The sequence below is a fragment of the Pezoporus wallicus genome, unplaced genomic scaffold, assembly GCF_028554395.1.
Source record: "Pezoporus wallicus isolate ANWC-B61680 ecotype Strahan unplaced genomic scaffold, APGP_CSIRO_Pwel_v1 contig_1387, whole genome shotgun sequence".
Classification (NCBI taxonomy): domain Eukaryota; kingdom Metazoa; phylum Chordata; class Aves; order Psittaciformes; family Psittacidae; genus Pezoporus; species Pezoporus wallicus.
The window spans coordinates 23398-44177 of NW_026635935.1; the positions used below are offsets into that span (position 1 = coordinate 23398).

Below are 20780 nucleotides of genomic sequence, written 5' to 3' on the forward strand. Positions count from 1 at the left end.
GTCTTACTACCTTGAAAATTTTTATGGTAAAGGGTACTGTGGTTACATGTTCTATTTTGGTTCCAAATTTGGTAGAGTTTTTTTTGGGGTGGTTTTTTGGTTTGTTTATTTGTTTGTTTGTTTGTTTTGTGAGACTTACAGAGGAATACCGTATCAGCAGTTTGACACTCATGTGAACTGAAATGGTGAAAAATGTGGATTTCCTTGCAGAATTGGGACCAAATGTTGTAAAGATGTAAACATGCATGTGCTGCTTTCAGGGGTACTGTGAAACCAGGTGAAGGGTGATCTAAGGCATAGAGGTGCACTGGACAACACTTAGAAATAAGTGTGCTTTGAATTGCCACATCCTGCGCAGCAAAGTCGTGCTATTGGTTTGGAGGGGAAGCTGTAGGTGAAGTACAGACCTTCGGCACCATAACCACCACTCCTTCTGTTGTGAAAATGTGGGCTTGTTCACCCGGAGTGCAACAAGCTAATCTCAGACACAGAGTCAAGATACTGTTTAATTCATATTTGCACGGAGATGGGTGCTGGGGGATGGGTACACAGAATCAGCACACCATCAGTCTGCCAGCTATCCTTTGTAAGACATTTCAAATGGTGGTAATTGGCGTTTTCTGTGTAGGTAACACCCTCTATCTCCAACCATTTGCTCTTGCATTCTCTCTATTTAAGGACACAGCACATGCATGTTACTTGAGCGAATGTCTCTGTGGGCAAGGGTGTCTTACCTTATGGGGTGTGATTTCTAGGATTATAATCATAGAATCCCAGACTGGTTTGGGTTGGAAGGGACTTTAAAGCTCATGCAGTTCCAACCCCTGCCATGGGCAGGGACACCTTCCACTACACCAGGTTGCTCCAAGCCCTGTCCAACCTGGCCTTGAACACTGCCAGGGATGGGGCAGCCACAGCTTCTCTGGACAACTTCCACCTCACAGGTAAGAACTTCTACCTCAGAATTTATCTCAATCTCTCCTCTGTCAGGTTAAAGCCATACCCCCTTTCCCTGTTCCCTACAGGCCCTTGTCAGAAGCCCCTCTCCAGCTTTCTTGTCAGCCAGCCCTTTAGGCACTGTGAGCTGCTTTAAGGTCTCCCTGCAGCCTTCTCCAGGCTAAACAAGTCCAGCTCTCTCAGCCTGTCTCAATGCTCCAGCCCTCCATAATGAAACAAGTCCCTTTAGAAACGTTAACTTCCGTCTTCCTGCACTCTTCAAAACTGCTTCTCTGTTTTCGACCCCGGGTTTCTTTCTAATCTTTCTGAAGTTAGTTTTTCCTCTTCTGATCCAAAGGATTCATGCATCGCTCTTCTACCTCTTCCCAACACCTGTGAGCAGGCAAGGGAACATCATCGTTCCAAACTCAAGATTTTCAAACTTTCACGCACACAATCCTTCACAAGTGACTTACTCATTGACTGGTTACAGGTCCGCTTGCCATGATGCAAGCTGCCGGGCCAGCTCCCGAGGCTTTGGCCCGCGCCAGGGCGGGAAGGCTGGCCTGTGGTCGGCTCGGCAAGTGAGTTGGGAGCTCTGGTACCTGGGGGGAAAGAAGAGGGGAAGGCCCCGAAGAGGTTCCACCCTCACTAGGGCGGTCCCACGGTTTTAAAGCTTCACCGCATGGCCAGAACGGTGTTTTCCGACATCCTCAACCCACCTTGGAAGCGGCTGACGCACCACCACTTTCAGATTCTTTCACTTTAGGGTTGTTCTGCTGCTTTCATGACTGAGTTTTCCTGTTTTTTCTAGATAGAATCCGTGTTTTGCGGGAGGTGCTGTTCACATCACCGGTAAGTGAAGTGCTCTAGGTCAGAAAACAGGATGACCAACCAAAACTCGGGAGGAGAAAGTGGAGGAAGCAGAAGAGGATGACATGGCATATGGAGACTTGGGAAACGGCCTCGGGAAAAGACCCGGAGGTGTTTATGAAGGGGAAAATTTACAGAGCTGCTGTTCATTTAAATCTAGGAAGGGGTCTGGAAAGGCTTGTCATTCTCTCTTGTCAGCAAAGAGAGTGAAGAAAGTGATGCTGCAACTCTTCCTGGCTCAAAACAAAACAGTTTTTACAATGGATCATCAAAAAAGCCTGTTACTAGTTCCACACGACAGCGTAGCTGTGGTAAGAGTAATTTGAGTGTTTATTATTTACCATGAGAAAACCCCCTGTTAGCAAAACCAAGCAGTTCATTTGCTTCACAAGGTGTCCACAAGACAGAGTGTGTGCTAAAACACTTGGAGATCTCTGGAGGATTCCAAGGGACATGACTGCTAGGATCCAGTGCAGCCTCACAGGGTGGTTGGTGCAGCCCCTAAGGCTGCTGTTAGTGTCATAGTAGGAGAGGTAGAGTAGTCTCTGTGCCTATACCTTCCAAAACATTTGACAGCAAAATTGCTTTTCAGTAAGTGAGGCTGTGGCCCTTCTAGTGTAAACTGACCATTTTTAAAGTGCTTAGTTTTGCTTTTGAAAGTGACATTTAGAAAAGAGCATCCTCTGGTGGGGGACAGCATTGGTTTTCTCTAAATATATATATGAAATTTAATGGACTTTCTTGGACTCCTGGTTTAAGTGTGTTTTCCTAGAGGTTCTATCACTGGAACAGGTTGCCCAGAGAAGCTGTGGCTGCCCCATCCCTGGCAGTGCTCAAGGCCAGGTTGGACAGGGCTTGGAGCAACCTGTTCCAGTGTTCCTTACCATGGCAAGGGGTTGGAACTGAATGAGCTTTGAAGTCCCTTCCAGTCTAAACTGGTCTGTGATTCTATGATTCTGTGAAAGCTTATGGCTAAATACTCAAAATCACATTTGCTGTTGGCATATTTTTGAGGTTAAGAAGTTGGTTTTGGAATCTGCAAATCTCAGCTCTCTGGTCTTGTCTTTTTGTTTTTCCTTTCTCTTTTTTTGGGTGAAGATAACACTACTGTAGATAAAATCAAATATAGGCAGTGCTGTTTATTATACATCAGTTGCTTTCCCTTACATTTTTAGCCATTTTTAGTATTTTGACCAAAGTATTTCTGTGTAACTTGCTTATTCTTCTCCTTTAGAACAAGTCCCTGCTATCCTCTCCACACACTGCTATAAGACATGTAATTATTCTTTATTGGATTCAGCATCTTCAGTGCAAAGATGTCAGGAAAACAGCATAATTCCTGTTGGTTTCACTGCCATTATGCTGGTCTTTTTGTGTGATCTTTGGTCATCTTTGTGTGATGCCTGTCTTAGATCTAGGTCTATCACACAGCAGCATCCATGAAAGCATGACTAAAGTCCACTGCATCGTGATTTGGATTTAGCAGAAGGGTGCATCTTATCTTGCTTTGTTTAAGAGAAGTAGTAACTTCTTGTATAGAGGAATACTGGATCTTGTGGGATACTCCACTAACATACTTCCATCTTCCAATCTTGAAAATTGACATTAATTCTAAATAGTGCTAGATGCTGTGTTGTTGACTGTGGTTGTTTAAAAGTTACAATCTGAAAAGAAGCTAAAAAAAAGAAGTTTGGTTTGTTGGTTTTTTTTTAATCAAGATGGCAGTTTTGTGGTTTTGGTACTTTTGTGGGTGTGGGTTTGGTTCTTTTATGAAATTCTAAAATAATTGTCCTTATTTTAGGTCTCTTTATAACTGACTTTTTTTTTTCATTGCCCTTCTTTAACTATGAAACAATATGTTTAATTTTAGTATTTATGTATTTCTTAAGTGTTTTAATTGGCTCCTGAAGAAAAAATATACCTTTGAATGTTACCAGTTTTCAGGGTAAAGAAAATTCTCATGTTTTCTGTTGTAAATATTATAGTTTCTCAGCATTTAGTATCTGCTATCAATCTTACAGAATCTAATGCTGAAGTGCCAAATGAAGAACTAAAGCAACAACTTTGGGAGGCTCAAGAGGTAAGTGACTGTGCCAAGTGTGCTGTTGTTGAAATCTGCATTTCCTTTTAACATAGCAAAGTGTTGGTTTAGCTGAAGACCTTGGCATGTCAGAATCAGGGATAGATTCAGGTTTTTGTAACCAGTGCAGTAGTTGGAAGCCTTATTCAATTTTATGACACATATTTTTATTTTTTTTTGTGATGTGGAGAATGGAGAGGAAGTATTTTGAAAGGTGTAGAGATGTAGATAATATTGAAAAGATCACACTACTTTTCTAGCATGTTTTCTTTAAGCTTCAGGGCCTGAAAATCTTCAGTGTAAACAGAGTAGTGTTTGGGGTTTTAATCTGGATTTTTACTGAAAGGTAGTTAACTCCTACATTTTAATTTTACTGTGGTTAAATATGTTGATGTGTTGGCATCAGTCTGGGCAGAAAGAGCATGGTGATCTCAGTTGTAAGGGTATCGTCTTCATCTGTACTGTGTTCTTTAACCCCAGGATATCCTGTAGTAGGTCACTGTCAGGTTTTCTTAGCATGAAGAACCTTCAGTGCACAGCAAGTTAAAATGTCAAGGAACCTTACTCATTTTCAATTAGACAAAACTGAAGAAATGCACTGCTCTGAGGTACAATTTTAGTATCAATTGCTGCAGTAACAGGCCTGAAAGAACTCTGAAAAAAAGTTTTGTATGACAACAAGTGAACAACTGAGTGACCTACATAGGGGTTAAGGAAAAATAAGTACACAAAGCAGTAAATTTCATTTTAACTATTCGAAACTAAAAAAAACCTGCTTTCTTCCAAAGGGGGGAATGTTGCATAAAGGTATGATTGGCAGGTACCTGCAGCAGGGATCTGTTGGACAGTGGTTTTGTTGTGGACAAGGTAGTGGTTTTAATCCAACAGTTGTAACACGATATTCACACTATAGAGTATAGATGTTTTGTATGATATGTTTAGGGTATGTCATATTAATAGAGCATTTATATTTTAGTATATATTTGTAGTATTTGATACTGCATATATAGGAAAACTGTACTCTGTTCTGTTTCCTTATTTTAAACCTCGGGACCTGTGGTGATACATGCAGCTTCTTTAGCAAGGCAAAACTGCAGTGGTTTATTTTCCAAATATCCTGGAAGAGAACAGAAAGAATAATAATTACAAGTATTCTTCAAGGATTTGGTGCTAGTATGCGTTGTTAACATTTCTTCATTGTAAGCAAGCTACTTGTCAGGAAAGAATCATACAGCATAGAAGCAGAACACTGTTTTTTTGAAGAGGGCAAATTTACATTGCCCTCTACATTTATGAGTTTTAACACTATTACCTTGGATTTTATCAGTATACCTATTTTGTTTTGCTTCAGGAAGTTGACATTTTGAAAGTTGAGCTTGAAGCATCTCAGAGACAACTTGAAGGAAAAGATGAAGCCCTAAGAATTCTGCAGAGCATGGTAGGAGTTTTTCAGAAATCATTAATGGTAAAGGAAGGAAAACAGAAGAAATCTTCCTGCCACTCCTCATTAAAACTCCCTGAACCTGTATTTACCAGGACTTTAAAGCACTGAATCTGCAAGTGTCTTACACACTTGGCTTCTACAACTTTTACTTCATGGAGCTATTGAAGAAGATTTTACTGTTGTAGCATTTCTGTATTTTTATCTTTGAGGTTCTTTGAGGATTTATTTAAGTTAGAAGAACAACTCTTTCTCTCCGGCCCTTTAAATTATATGTTTTGCCAGTGCTTGAACTTCTGCTGCAAAACACAGATATTTTCAGTTGACTGCTCCATACATTGTCTTAGAGGACATTATACATTAAATGTTAGGTCAGTCTTTTGTCCACAGATTGTGATACTTTTATTCATTATCACAATGGATTATGTTGAAATCAGTTCCTGTTTCTTAGTCTGCTTGCTTAACCCATTTATAGCCTGCAGTTTCTACCCTCAGACATTCATAGTAAGTTACACCTGGCTCAAAGTCTAGGTTTAAGAGCTGATTTTGTGGATGAGACCTAAAGAAGACACAATGATGTCATCTTAAATGAACGCTACATTTTCCAATAGAAAAGATTATGGACTGAAACACAAGTTTGTTAATGCAATGTAGCATTATGTGACTTGAAATTAGAACCCACTGGGACTTTACAAGTAAGTTGCTAGTGTTTGTAATTTTGCACACTTCTTTTCAACTATGAATTTGAACTTCTTGTGATGTAACACTAAAAATTTGTCTAAAGCCAAATTAACTAAACTTAATTACAGTATTTGGACTTGTGCTTTGTTTGTTGTTGGTTTTATTTTTGTTTTGCAGGCAGTATTTAATAAAGCCACTAGTCACACAAAAGAAATGCTTCAAAAGACTGAGGAAGAAAAGAGAACTTTAGAAAAGGTAAGGGTGCATTTTTCCTTCACACCTCTCTAAGAACACAGAGTTCATTGCTATTAATATTGGGTTATCAGACTGTTTATTTAGATTGGAACAAATCTGCCATTACTTCAAGGTTTTTTTAAAATTGTTATTCCTTTTTAGTAGAAAGGGAAAATGTTAATGCATCGCTTTTTTGATTTGGATGTCTTGATGCTGTATATAGTGTGTAGAAATAGTACCTGAAGGTTACTAGAGCTGTTTACTTTCTGTTGGTCTTTGTTCTGAGTTTCACAATCATTCATAGGCAGTTGCACTGTTTGTTAGTTATGAAGCTGGAACTTCCCAGTAAGTTTAAGAAATTGGTGCCCAATTTTCATAGGGAAGATGGAGAGGAGGAGGAGGATGGTGGTAGTGAGCTACCTTGTTAAACTGATTTCTGTGCTTTGTTTCTCTTCCTGTGTGACCTTGCCACAGAACAGTAAGTAGGCAGGGAAACATGGCAATGTGGGTTTGTTTTTCTCATAAGCCACTACAAGCACCAGTTCATGCAGCACTGTCTGGAATCCACAGATCAGTGATGCCGAAATTTTCTGGTGTCTGACACCAAATGTATTTTTAGCAGTATAATTGATTGTCATCATCATTGGTTACCTACATTTCTGCCAGTGCTAATCTCAGCACCAGCAGTTCCTCTTCTTCCTTTCAATAGGAGGCTTGTAATAAACTGCTGCAGATTTCTTTTGTTTCCACAGGAAATAAATATTTTGCAATGGGAAATTGAATTTGATCAGGATCGATTTAAAAACATAGAAGACACATGGACAGAAAAATATGACAGGTATTTGACTTACATTGTGTAGTTTTGTGAGTTCTTTTAATTGCATTGAATGCTGTATGTCTTTCCTCAGTTCCAAGTTTACTTCACTGGATTTTCAGGGTTTTTCATATTTTCGTAATTTCCTTCCAGATTTGGGAATATTTATTTAATTTTCATGCTAGTCACATTTGTATATTTCAGTTGAAACTTCTAGCTTTGCTAGGCTGAATTTTCACTTCATCCTATTACATTATTATGCTAGCCAGCTGGAGCCAGACTGTTCTTTACTTTCAATGTAAATGAGGTATGTCCATGCAGGTGGAAATACCATTTGCTGGTTAATCATTGCTTATTTTCTTGCATTGAAGGTGTGAGCACACATACAGGTAAAAGGGAATGCTTTTGAGAGAGGATAATCAACTGGTTCTTTGTTTAAATAAGATTTGCTGTGGATAGGCAGCAGGTGTGGTTAAGGCAATCAGAAGATGCCAGAAGCACTAAAGTAACAATGCAGCAAAAGGCCTTGAAAAAAGCAATCAGCAGGCTCCCTTATTTAAATGTAGGAATGATATCTCTGAAGTTTCCCCATCAGAATTATTTTCTTTTTCTTCAAATTTTGAATTGAACAATAAGCCAAAAGTTTACAAACTATTTGTTTGAAAGAGGAGGTTTGTTAAGATATTTGATCTTGTTCACCTGTTAACTTAATTACCTTGAGGGACACTTTGTGAAAAAACCCTTGGCTTTCCTGACTTACGAGATTGGAAGCTTACCCAGGTAGTCTGGAGCAACAAAACTAGCATTAACTGTTGAAAACTACAGCTGTGGCTTCAGCAAATTGCAAGCCAAAAGTTCAGTCTGCTTCGCAAAAAAGGCTTTCTGGTACAGGTATCAGAAAACAGGACAGCAGGATGAGAAGAATGTGTATTACCTTCATTTATCCAAGTGAAATAATTCAGGCTACTATTTAAAAAAAAACATGAACTCACAGCATTCTGCATTACTAACATCTGAAGAGATGCACCAAATAAATCACAGAATCATAGATGAGTTTGGGTTGGAAAGGATCTTAAGATCATCTAGATCTAAGCCCCTGCCATGGGCTGGGACGCCTCACACTAAACCATGTCACGCAAGGCTCTGCCCAGCCTGGCCTTGAACACTGCCAGGGATGGAGCATTCACCACTTCTTTGGGCAATCCATTCCAGTGTCTCACCACCCTCACAGTAAAGAACTTCTTCCTTATAACTAACCTGAACTTCCCCTGTTTAACTTTGAACCCATTACCCCTTGTCCTATCCTAGTCCCTAATCTAGAGTCCCTCTCCAGCATCCTTGTAGGCCCCCTTCAGATACTGGAAGGCTCCTATGAGGTCTCCATGCAGCTTCTCTTCTCCAGGCTGAACAGCCCCAACTTTCTCAGCCTGTTTTCATATGGGAGGTGCTTCAGCCCCCTGATCATCCTCGTGGCCTCCTCTGAACTTTCTCCAACAGCTCCATGTCCTTCTTATGTTGAGGCACCAGAACCACTCACAGTACTGCAAGTGGGGTCTCACAAGAACAGAATGGATTGCCACTTTTCTATTCAACAAGGAAATACTTCGATGCCTCAAAGAAAAACATGGTATAAATGCATATTGTATTCTCTAAGATTGCAACACTTGGCAGAGCAGCTGTTCCTGAGAACAGTGTTCAACCTACAGGAAGTTTATTTTATAAAATTCAGACCAAAGGCCTGTTGTCACATGGCCAGTAACAATTCTGTTCTTTAAAGGAAGTAAAGAGATTTCTCTCAAATGTTTCAGAGCTTCATTATTACAAATTTCTTTCAGATTCTAATGGTACTGATACTTAAACCCACCTTCTGTTAAAATCTGAAGTTGCTGAATGATCTTTTATTTTCTTTTTTAGACATTCTCTCAAATGTACTTGGACACATTTAAATTGCTTGTGTAAGGGTGTGGCTTCATGAATAAGGCTAGCCTGTTTGAACAGCCCATGCTATCTGGGTTGCAAGAGAAACCTCTGTATGAGCACAGAGATTCCTGGTTTTGCTCACTACAGAGCCACATGCAGCCCTGGAAAACAAGAAGCTAGACTGGCAAAGCGTGCTTCCTTAGCCTTGGGTCAGAGCCACTCAGACCAAGCCTACACAGAGCCTACACAGGTTGGTTAGGAGTAGTGTCAGGTTGGACACTGGCCCCTGGCTAGCAGATTTAGATCTAACAACATACTACGTATTCATAGAATCATAGAATAGTTAGGGTTGGAAAGGAACTTAAGATCATCAAGTTCCACCCCCTTTGCCATGGGCAGGGACACCTCACACTAAACCATGTCACCCAAGGCTTCGTCCAACCTGGTCTTGAACACTGCCAGGGATGGAGCATTCACAACCTCCCTGGGCAACCTATTCCAGTGCTTCACCACACTAACAGGAAAGAATTTCCTCCTTATATCCAATTTAAACTTCCCCTGTTTAAGTTTGAACCCATTACCCCTTGTATTACCACTACAGTCCCTAATGAAGAGTCCCTCTCCAGCATCCTTAAAGGCCCCTTTCAGATACTGGAAGGCTGCTATGAGGCTCCATGCAGCCTTCTCCAGGCTGAACAGCCCCAACTTTCTCAGCCTCTCTTCATACAGGAGGTGCTCCAGTCCCCTGATCATACTCATGGCCCTCCTCTGGACTTGTTCCAACAGTTCCATGTCCTTTTTATGTTGAGGACACCAGAACTGCACACAATACTCCAAGTGAGGCCTCATGAAAGCAGAGTGGAGGGGCAGGATCCCCTCTTTCGACCTGCTGGTCATGCTCCTTTTGATGCAGCTCAGGATACAGTTGGCTTTCTGGGCTGCAAGCGCACACTGAAGCTGGCTCATGTTCATTTTCTCATTGACAAACACCGCCAAGTCCTTCTCCGCAGGGCTGCTCTGAATCTCTTCTTTGCCCAACCTGTAGCTGTGCCTGGGATTGCTCCAACCCAGGTGTAGGACCTTGCACTTGTCATGGTTAAACTTCATAAGGTTGGCATCAGCCCACCTCACAAGCATGTCAAGGTGCCTCTGGATGACATTCCTTCCCTCCCCCGTATCAACCGAACCATACAGCTTGGTGTCATCGGCAAACTTGCTGAGGGCGCACTCAATCCCACTGTCCATGTCAGCGACATGACCGGTCCCAACACCGATCCCTGAGGGACACCACTCATTACTGGTCTCCAGACGGACATTGAGCCATTGACCACAACTCTTTGTGTGCGGCCATCCAGCCAGTTCTTTATCCACTGAGTGGTCCACCTATCAAACTGATGTCTCTGCAATTTAGAGACAAGGATGTCATGTGGGACAGTGTCAAACACTTTGCACAAGTCCAGGTAGATGACATCAACTGCTCTACCCCTGTCCATCAGTTCTGCAGCCCATCATGGAAGGCCATCAAATTGGTCAGGCAGGATTTCCCCTTAGTGAAGCCATGCTGCCTGTCACCAAGCACCTTGTTGTTTTTCATGTGCCTTAGCATGCCTTCCAGGAGAATCTGCTCCAAGATTTTGGCAGGCACAGAGGTGACACTGACTGGTCTGTAATTCCCCGGGTCATCCATTTTCCCCTTCTTGAAAACGGGGGTTATATTTCCCTTTTTCCAGTCATCAGGAACTTGACATGACTGCCATGAATTTTCAAGTATGATGGACAGTGGCTTCGCAACTTCATTTCCCAGCTCCTTCAGCAACCGCGGATGGATTGCATCAGGTCCCATGGACTTGTGCACATTCAGATTTTTAAGATGGTCTCGAACCAGATCCTCTCCTACAGTGGGCCTAAGGTCTTCATTCTCACAGTCCCTGCATCTGCCTTCCAAGACTTGGGTGGTGTGGTCAGAGCCTTTGCCAGTGAAGACCGAGGCAAAGAAGTCATTCAGAACCTCAGCCTTCTCCAGATCCTGTTTATCCACTTCTCCCGAGAGCTTCCTGTGGGGGCCTACGTTGTCCCTAGTCTGGTTTTTATTTGCTACGTACCTGTAGAATCCCTTCCTGTTATCCTTAATATCCCTAGCCAAGTTTATTTCTAACTGGGTCTCAGCTTTCCTAACCTGGTTCCTAGCTTCCCAGACAACATCCCTGTATTCTTCCCAGGCTGCCTGTCCTTGCTTCCACCTCATTTGAATTTTCGTCAGGGGCTCCTTATCCATCCAAGGAGGTCTCCTGGCTCTCCTGCTGCACTTCCTTCTAGTTGGGATGCAACACTCCTGAGCTTGTAGCAGATGATCCTTGAAGATCAACCAAGAGTCTTGGGCCCCCATGCCCTCTAGGGCTATATGCCATGGAACCTTACTAAGCAGGTTCAGGTATTGTTATGGGGAAATTTTACCATTTTTCTCAATAAAAAATACTGAAAGTGAGAAAACAACTTGTATAATGCAGCATGGATAATATCTTGTCAAACTGGCAACTCAGCTGTTTCCAGTTTTGACCTTTTTCTTCAGTCTTCCCCACAATCCTAGTCTAAAATATTTTAAAAGATGACAATACATCCTTTTTCTAACTTCTTCAGGATATATTGTGAAACTGCAGCTCTTAAGGAAGCATTGAAAATGAGAACAGAAGAAGTTAAAACTTCTAAAGCTGAAAATGCAAGTAAGCCGCCAACAGCTTTTTCGCTTAATGTGTTGTTTCTCAGGAATAATGCAGTATTTAGCTATGAAGGAAGCTTTCTGCTGGTAAAAGTCTCTTTGTTACTGGCAGATGATCTTAGTGGCTGTGCAGAAGCCCTTTTTCAATGGAAAAGTTGTCTTTGGTTTGTTTTTTTTTTCCTCTTAAAAAATAAATAAATGACAGGAGAAGTTAGGTATGCATAGCTTAAAAAGTAGATCAGGTATGGAGAAAGTATATCTGTCTTATCTCACTGGCCTGGGAAAACACAACTGGGATCTGAGTTGCTACATCTGCATATTCCCAAACTGATGCTTTATAGAACTGTTTAATTTCTGTGTAGATAAACTCAGAAGCTAAGAAATCAGAGCAGCAGACTTTGTAATCACTTTCCTTGTTTTATTGCTGGTGTCCCAGACTGCTGACCAATATGGTCGCCTCCAGAAAGAGAGCTTGCATTAAGAAGACTGCAGCAACTCAGAGACCCCGTCCCAAACCACAGCTGTTCAGGTCTCTGGAAGCAGGGAGTGCCAGAGCCTGCTGTTGCCGGGGGACGGAGGACAGCATTCCACCTGCGTGAGGTGTGAGCAGGTAGAAGATCTGCTTAGCCTGGTGGCAAGACTTAAGGAGGAGGTTGAGACGCTGAGGACCATCAGGGAATGTGAAAGGGAGATCGACTGGTGGGGTAACTCCCTGGCGGGCCAGTCGGAATGGTTCCAGGGACATACCCCCCAAAAGGGGAAGGACCCCCTGCCCTCTCACACAGAGGGGGATGGCCCGAGACAGCCCCTGCCCTGTAGCTGTTGCGCAGAGGTAGGGGACCAAAAAGACGACGAGGGTTGGAAGCGAGTTCCAGTTTGACGTCGTGGGAAACCCTCCCCCCTTCCTGCCCTGCTTCCCCAGGTGTCCCTCCGTAATAGGTTCGAGGCCCTGGATCTTGAAGGAGAGGTAAGTGAGAATGTGGTGCAAGGCCAGCCCACAAGGCCACATAGGAAAAGGGGGTTGACTTTGCACCTCAAGACTGCCTCTGATAAGAAAGAAAGAAGGGTCATTGTAGTAGGGGATTCCCTTCTGAGAGGAACAGAGGGCCCGATATGCAGAGTTGACCCTCATCATAGGGAAGTGTGTAGTCTGCCTGGAGCCCGGATCAGGGATATCACTAGGGCGCTCCCCAACCTGGTGCACCCGACAGACTACTACCCGCTGTTGATCTTCCAGACAGGTGAGGGGGAAGCTGCTTCCGGCAGTCTGAGGGGGATGAAGAAAGACTACAGGGCCTTGGGGCGGATGGTGAAAGAGTCTGGGGCTCAAGTGATCTTCTCCTCACTCCTTCCATCTTTCACTGATGATGTGGGAAGGAATGGGAAGATTCAGTTCATAAACTATTGGCTTCGAGACTGGTGCTACAGGCAGGGCTTTGGATTCTTTGATAACAGCTGGTTTTATAGGGCACCAGTCTGGACAATGACAAGTGGGAAAGGTTTGTATCACAGAGGCAAAAGGATGCTGGGGCACGAATTAGCAGGGCTCATTTGGAGAGCTTTAAACTAGATTCAAAGGGGGATGGGGTTGTAGCTGGGCTTGCCCCAGTGGGGCAGCACTCCAGAATTGATGAAGACTGGGATGCCTCCTATAATCCTAGGGTGAAATCAGTGTGCTCAGCTTGCTCCCTGGAATGTCTGTACCCCAATGTGCGCAGCATGGGAAATAAGCAGGAGGAGTTGGAAACCTGTGTTAAGTCAGGAGACTATGATCTGGTGGCAATTACAGAGACGTGGTGGGACAGCTCACATGACTGGAATATAGTCATGGAGGGCTATATCCTTTTCAGGAAAGACAGGCCAGCCAGGCGGGGTGGTGGGGTTGCTCTTTATGTGCGGGAGGAACTACAATGCACTGAGTTCTGTCCAGGGGCAGAAGACGAACGAGTTGAGAGTCTGTGGGTGAGAATTAAGGGGCAGGCTGGCAGGGACGATACTGTTGTGGGTGTCTGTTACAGACCACCAGATCAGGGTGAGGAAGTTGACGAGGCCTTCTACAGGCAGCTGAGAGCGGCCTCACAGTCACAGGCCGTGGTCGTCGTGGGGGATTTTAACTTCCCTGATGTTTGCTGGAAGGACCACTCGGCAACCCAGCCACAGTCCAGGAGGTTCCTCCAGTGTATGGATGATAACTTCCTCCTGCAAATGGTGGATGAGCCAACCAGGAGAGGAGAGCTGCTGGATCTCATCCTCACTAACAAGGAGGGTCTGGTCGAAGCAGTAAAGGTTAAGGGCTGCCTTGGTTGCAGCGCCCACGAGATGGTGGAATTCAGGATCTTGTGTGGTAGGACTAGTAGAATAGCAAGTAGAATTGCAACCCTGGACTTTAGCAGGGCAAACTTTGGCCTTTTCAAGCAATTGCTAGGGGAAATCCCATGGGCAAGGCTGTTTGAAGGTAAAGGGGCCCAAGATAGTTGGTTGACATTCAAGGACTGCTTTTTCCGAGCTCAAGATCAGAGCATCCCGACACGTAGGAAGTCAAGGAAGAGGGCCAGGAGACCTGCGTGCCTAAATAGGGAATTGCTGGGTATGCTCAAGTGGAAGAGGAGAGTTTACAGGTCATGGAAGGAGGGGCTGGCCACTTGGGAGGAATATAAGGCCGCTGCTAGAGGATGTAGGAAGGCAGCTAGGAGGACTAAGGCATCCTTAGAATTAAACCTGGCGAGAAGGGTCAAGGACAGCAAAAAGAGCTTTTTCAAATACATGGCAGACAAAACTAACACCAGAGGCAATGTAGGCCCACTGATGAACAGGATGGGTGCCCTGGTGACAGAAGATACAGAGATGGCAGAGTTACTGAATGCCTTCTTTGTCTCTGTCTACTCTGCTGCAGGCAGTCCTGAAGAGCCCTGTACCCCTGAGACCTTAGATGAAGTCAGGTCAATGGAGAGGTTTGCCTTAGTCGATGAGGAATGGGTTAGAGACCAGTTGAGCAATCTGGACATCCATAAATCCATGGGTCTAGATGGGATGCACCCACGGGTGCTGAGGGAACTGGCGGAAGTCATTGCTAGACCACTCTCCATCATCTTTACCAAGTCTTGGGAAACGGGAGAGGTGCCTGAGGACTGGAGGAAAGCAAATGTCACTCCAGTCTTCAAAAAGGGCAAGAAGGAGGACCCGGGTAACTCTAGACCGGTCAGCCTCACCTCCATCCCTGGGAAAGTGATGGAACACCTTATCCTTGGTGCCATCTTAAGGCATATCAAGGATAAGAGGGTTATGAGGGGCAGTCAACATGGCTTCACCAAGGGGAAATCATGCTTGACCAATCTCTTAGCCTTTTATGAGGATGTAACACGGTGGATGGATGATGGCAGAGCGGTGGATGTGGTCTACCTTGACCTCAGCAAAGCATTTAACACAGTCTCCCACAGCATCCTCACGGCTAAATTGAGGAAGTGTGGTCTGGATGATCAGGTAGTGAGGTGGACTGTGAACTGGCTGAAGGAGAGAAGCCAGAGAGTTGTAGTCTATGGGGCTGAGTCTAGTTGGAGGCCTGTAACTAGTGGAGTGCCTCAAGGGTCAGTACTGAGACCGGTATTATTTAATATATTCATCAACGATTTAGATGAGGGAATTGAGTGTACTATCAGCAAGTTTGCTGATGACACTAAGCTGGGAGGAGTGGCTGACACGCCAGAAGGCTGTGCTGCCATCCAGCGCGACCTGGACAGGCTGGAGAGTTGGGCAGGGAGTAACCTGATGAAATATAACAAGGGAAAGTGTAGAGTCCTGCATCTGGGCAGGAACAACCCCAGGTTCCAGTATAGGTTGGGGAACGACCTGTTAGAGAGCAGTGTAGGGGAGAGGGACCTGGGGGTCCTAGTGGAAGACAGAATGACAATGAGCCAACACTGGGCCCTTGTGGCCAAGAAGGCCAATGGCATCCTGGGGTGTATTAGAAGGGGGGTGGTTAGTAGGTCGAGAGAGGTCCTCCTTCCCCTCTACTCTGCCCTGGTGAGACCGCACCTGGAATATTGTGTCCAGTTCTGGGCCCCTCAGTTCAAGAAGGACAGGGAGCTGCTGGAGAGAGTCCAGCGCAGGGCAACTAAGATGATTAAGGGAGTGGAGCATCTCCCTTATGAGGAAAGACTGAGGGAGCTGGGTCTCTAGAGAAGAGGAGACTGAGGGGTGACCTTATTAGTGTATATAAATATATAAAGGGGGAGTGTCATGAGGATGGAGCCAGGTGTCGTGGTTTAAACCCCGTCAGGCAACTTGTTCACTCATTCCCAGTGAGTGGTGCCGAGCTGACAACAATCGAGGGCCGTCCCCCCCCCCACCGGGGCTCTCCCCTTCCCTGCTCCTGGAGGAATGGGGAGGAGGATCGAAAGAGTGCAACTCCTACGGGTTGAGACAAGAACAGTCCAGCAACCAATGTACAACACAAATCACCACCGCTACTATCAACTACAACAATGATAAGGGAAAATAACAAGGGAAGAGAATACGATACCACCGGCCAAGAAACGAGTCCCACCTGGAACCCGTGTCCTTCCGGGTAACTCCCAGTTACCCCCCACCCCGGCATGACATGCTGTGGTATGGAATACCTCCCTGGCTAGCCCAGGTCAGGTGCCCCATCTCTGCTTCCTCACGGCTTCCCCTCCTCCCTGGCAGAGCATGAGCCTCACAAAGTCCTTGGTCAGGGTAAACATCACTTAGCAACAACCGAAAACATCGGCTTCACCAACACTGTTCCCAGGCTGGAAGACAAAACACAGCACTGCACCAGCTACCACAAAGGAAAAACATGACTGCTACTGCTGAACCCAGGACACCAGGCTCTACTCAGTGGCAAACAATGATAGGACAAGGGGTAATGGGTACAAACTGGAACACAAGAGGTTCCACTTAAACTTGAGAAGAAACTTCTTCTCAGTGAGGGTGACAGAGCACTGGAACAGGCTGCCCAGGGAGGTTGTGGAGTCTCCTTCCCTGGAGACATTCAAAACCCGCCTGGACACATTCCTGTGTAACATTATCTAGGTGTTCCTGCTCCGGCAGGGGATTGGACTAGATGATCTTTTGAGGTCCCTTCCAATCTCTAACATACTGTGATACTGTGAATTCTATAGTTTTAGAATTTTTCTTCTAATTCTTATTTGACTCTATAGATGTGGAAAGTATCCTAGTGGTCACACTGCAGAAGTTCCAGTGACTGACTTGTTTTGAAAATAAGTACTGTCATATCCCTTTTGTACCATGGTTATTACCCCTGACCTAGAATTTTCAATTGGCATGGGACATTAATACTCTCCTCAAGCTGTTCTGCATGTCCAGAGATAAACAGTCATTGCTGGCAGCTTGTCTGTGTAGATGGGTAGTGATGTATGCATGCATAGAAAAGGAAGAGTAAGGACTTCAATACACATTACAAAATCTATTTCTTAACTTGATGAGAAAGCACTTTGGTTTCTACTACTTCTTTGATTATACTTTTGTAAAAGTTGCCTGTGTTGATGGTTTCAGTCTGTCTCTTCATATAAAATTTAGATCTGCTCTTGCTTCCAAATTGCTTAATACACCTTAAATTTTCAGTGAATTAAAAACAGGTTGAAAATCTGAAGAAGAGTAAAGATGAAGCTTTATGGCAGATAATGGCAGATACTTTCAGGATTGCATTTGAGCAGCAGCTAATGCAGAGGAAGGACCAAGCCCTGAGGCTTGCAGAAGTGATAAAGATTAAGAAGGAAACAAGATTTATAAACTGGAGACGTCTGAAATACGATGGTAACTGGACATGCTATGTATCAGTAATGATTGGCTGCAGAAGTTAGGTAACAAGTGGCACAAGCAGACTTTCTTACTATACTAGATGTATGTCTGTGGTTTAATTGCTGACTGAGGTTTATGAAGTCGAGGAAGAAAAGGAACGAAGTTATGTCAAAACTGTAAATACATTAAATAGTTTGCCATGTCATTGAGGAATTCCTACCAGAAGTTTTGCACATATAATGTAGAGTATCTGCGTGTAAGTGGGATATATGAATACTACATTGGAGCTATCAGTCTAGGCTTTTAATGTAACCTTTTTTTATTACACTTTCATGACCTGTACTACTTGATTAAAAACATGCTGGAATAAATAAACGGTAGCCTAGGTTGACAATAACATTCTGGATATTAGATGTTTATTATGAGAACAACACAAAAAAGATAACATCTGGCAAGTTTAGCCTGACCTGTTTAGATGCTGTCAACAAGTCAGTAGTTGGACTTGTTGATGATCTTAAAGGCCTTTTCCAAACTAGTTGATACTGTGATTCTATGATTTACCTTGATAGGTTTTTTTTCAAGTGAGCTCTATGTAGGAGTTAGGGAAGGAGAAGAAATTATATATATATATGTATGTGTGTGTGTGTATATGTGTGTATATATATATATACACACACTGAGCTTTCAATGACATACTAAATAATTGGGGTTGTTTTTTTTCTGTTTTTTGAGACATTTCTAGGTTTTTATTATGCATGTACTTGGAGTACAGTTCTGGTGTGTCTGGAACATAAGAAGGACATGGAGCTGTTGGAGAAAGTCCAGAGGAGGGCCACAAGGATGATCAGGGGCTGGAGCACCTCCCATATGAAGACAGGCTGAGAAAGTTTGGGCTGTTCAGCCTGGAGAAGAGAAGGCTGTGTGGAGGCCTTAGAGCAGCCTTCCAGTATTTGAAGGGGGCCTACAAGGGAGAGGGGACTCTTGATTAGGGACTGTAGTGATTGGACAAGGGGTAAGAGGTTTAAAGTTAAACAGGAAAAGTTCAGGTTAGATATAAGGAAAAAGTTCTTTACTGTGAGGGTGGTGAGACACTGGAACAGGTTGCCCAAGAGTGGTGAATGCTCCATCCCTGGCAGTGTTCAAGGCCACACTGGACAGAGTCATGGGTGACATGGTTTAGTGTGAGGTGTCCTTCCCCATGGCAGGAGGGCTGGAACTAGATGATTTAAGGTCCTTTCCAACCCTGACTATTCCATGATTCTGTGTATCTATGTGAGTATTTATTGTTATTCTTACACCTCATATGTTACGAGTTACAAAGCCCTTTGTAAAAGAGGAAGAATTCCAATGATCCTTTCCTTATTAAAGATAAAGGATAAAGATAAGTACTTAAGTGCTTTTGTCATGGTCAAAACCATAGCAGAATTTAGGAATGGCGCTTTAAGATATATTTGTGTTAGCCATTGACCTGGACATGTGTTGCTTTGAGGTGGGTCTTAGAAGCAAAGAATCACAAAATCAACCAGGTTTGGAAAAGACCTTCAAGATCATCAAGTCCAAGCGCTCCCAGTACTGCCAATGTCATCATTGAACCATGTCACTTGAGGGCCTCATCTACACAGTTTCTGAACACCTCCAGGGACAGTGATTCCACCACAGCCCTGGGCAGCCTGTTCCGATGCCTGACCACCCTTTCAGGGAAGAAATTGTCCTTAAAAGCCAGTCTAAACATCTCCTGGTGCAGCTTGAGGCTGTTTCCTCTTGTTGTATTGTTTGTTCCTTGGGAGCAGAGACCAGCCACCTGCTGGCTTCTTCCTCCTTTCAGGTAGTTGTAGAGAATATTAAGGTCCCCCCTGAACCTTCTTTTCTTCAGACTAAACACCTCACTTCCCCCAGCCTAAATTCCTTGAGCACCCTTGTCATGTAATACTAAACCAGCACACATCTTGAGTACCGACATCATTGTTTCCAAGCTCTATATACTGATACATTAAATTTGTGTAATGTATGTATTCTAACCTTTTTAGAAATCTTAGAATCTCTTGAGCAGCTTATGTCAAAGAGTATATATATATATATATATATTTTTTTTTTTTTTTTTCCTTAAAATGAGAGAAGCTGTAGACTGCATTGCCCTTTAAGAGGAAATTAGTCAGGGTGCTTAGTTCCACAGTTCTTTAGGAAGTTTTTCTCAGTAATGCCACAGTTTGTGTACTTCCATTTTCCTTAGGGCACATCAAGTTACAAGGGAACAAGAGCAGTCTGGGACAAAAAACTATCCAGCCTGCTCTCATCAGAGGCGGATGGCAAGAAAGTTAAAGAGCTGGACAATCCTAATGAAATCCTGAAGATGTTAATAGATCTGGTTAGTGTTCTGTTAGATATTCATCATGAGTCCAAATCTGTCATTTTACACAAAATGCTTTTTCTTAGCTTATAAACTACTTTCTTTTCTTCCTCTTTTAAATAAATACTCAGGTAAATGACAAAGAGGAGGCTCTGGCTCATCAAAGAAAGGTTAGCTACATGCTAGCTTGAGCAATTGAGGCAAGAGAAGATGATTCGGAACAGGATACAGGAAACGGGATGCTAATGTAATCATTAGTACAAAATACAGGAGTCATCGGCCCCGAATGTGCCTGCTGCCAAAACCTTTGCTTGCAAAGCAGTGTTTCCCCAGTTCACAGTGCAAAACCGTGAAAATCCGGTTAAAATGCTTCAAAAATCACACTCCTGGCCCTCTGAGATTACACACTGTGAAGAAAATGATTCACGTGGAAAAGCAGATGAAACTGTGGTGATCTCTATATAGCCATCTGTGGCAATAAATCTATTTTTTTTTTTTTTCAAAAAAAAGGATGTTGTGGAAGAATATTGTTCAGCCTGGAGAAGAGAAAACTGTGGGGAGACCTTAAAGCAGCTGCCAGAGCCTAAAGGGGTGGCAAGAAAGCTTTAGAGGGTCTTTGGACAAGAGTCTGTAGGGACAGGACAAGGGGAATGGCTTTAACCTGACAGAGGGGAGACTGAGATGAGCTCTTAGGCAGAAGTTCTTCCCTGTGAGGGTGGTGAGGCCCTGGCACAGGTTGCCCAGAGAAGCTGTGGCTGCCCCATCCCTGGCAGTATTCAAGGACAGACTTGACAGGTCTTCGAGCAGTGGAAGGTGTCCCTGCCCGTGGCAGGGGTTTGGAACTGGATAAGCTTTAAGGTCCAAAACAAACCAGTCTGTAATTCTATGAAATACTTAAAAATGTCCTGTGATGAAATCAGAGTACCAACCCACGCTAGAGCGTTTGCTGCTGCCATC

At 43.7% G+C, this 20780-nt stretch overlaps 1 protein-coding gene across 1 annotated transcript; it reads left to right on the forward strand.

Annotated features, from left to right (window-relative positions):
• Positions 1–1829: 1829 nt before the first annotated feature.
• On the forward strand, positions 1830–20318 carry CCDC125 (coiled-coil domain containing 125; the record flags this gene model as incomplete). Its single annotated transcript, XM_057398697.1, is given in 12 exon segments — positions 1830–2010; positions 2013–2120; positions 3831–3889; positions 5241–5327; positions 6189–6266; positions 6998–7083; positions 11617–11803; positions 17314–17491; positions 19707–19747; positions 19749–19841; positions 19955–20172; positions 20174–20318. Coding segments are annotated over 12 exon segments (1431 nt in total), but the record flags the coding sequence as incomplete, so codon positions are not given.
• Between the last annotated feature and the right edge of the window lie 462 nt (positions 20319–20780).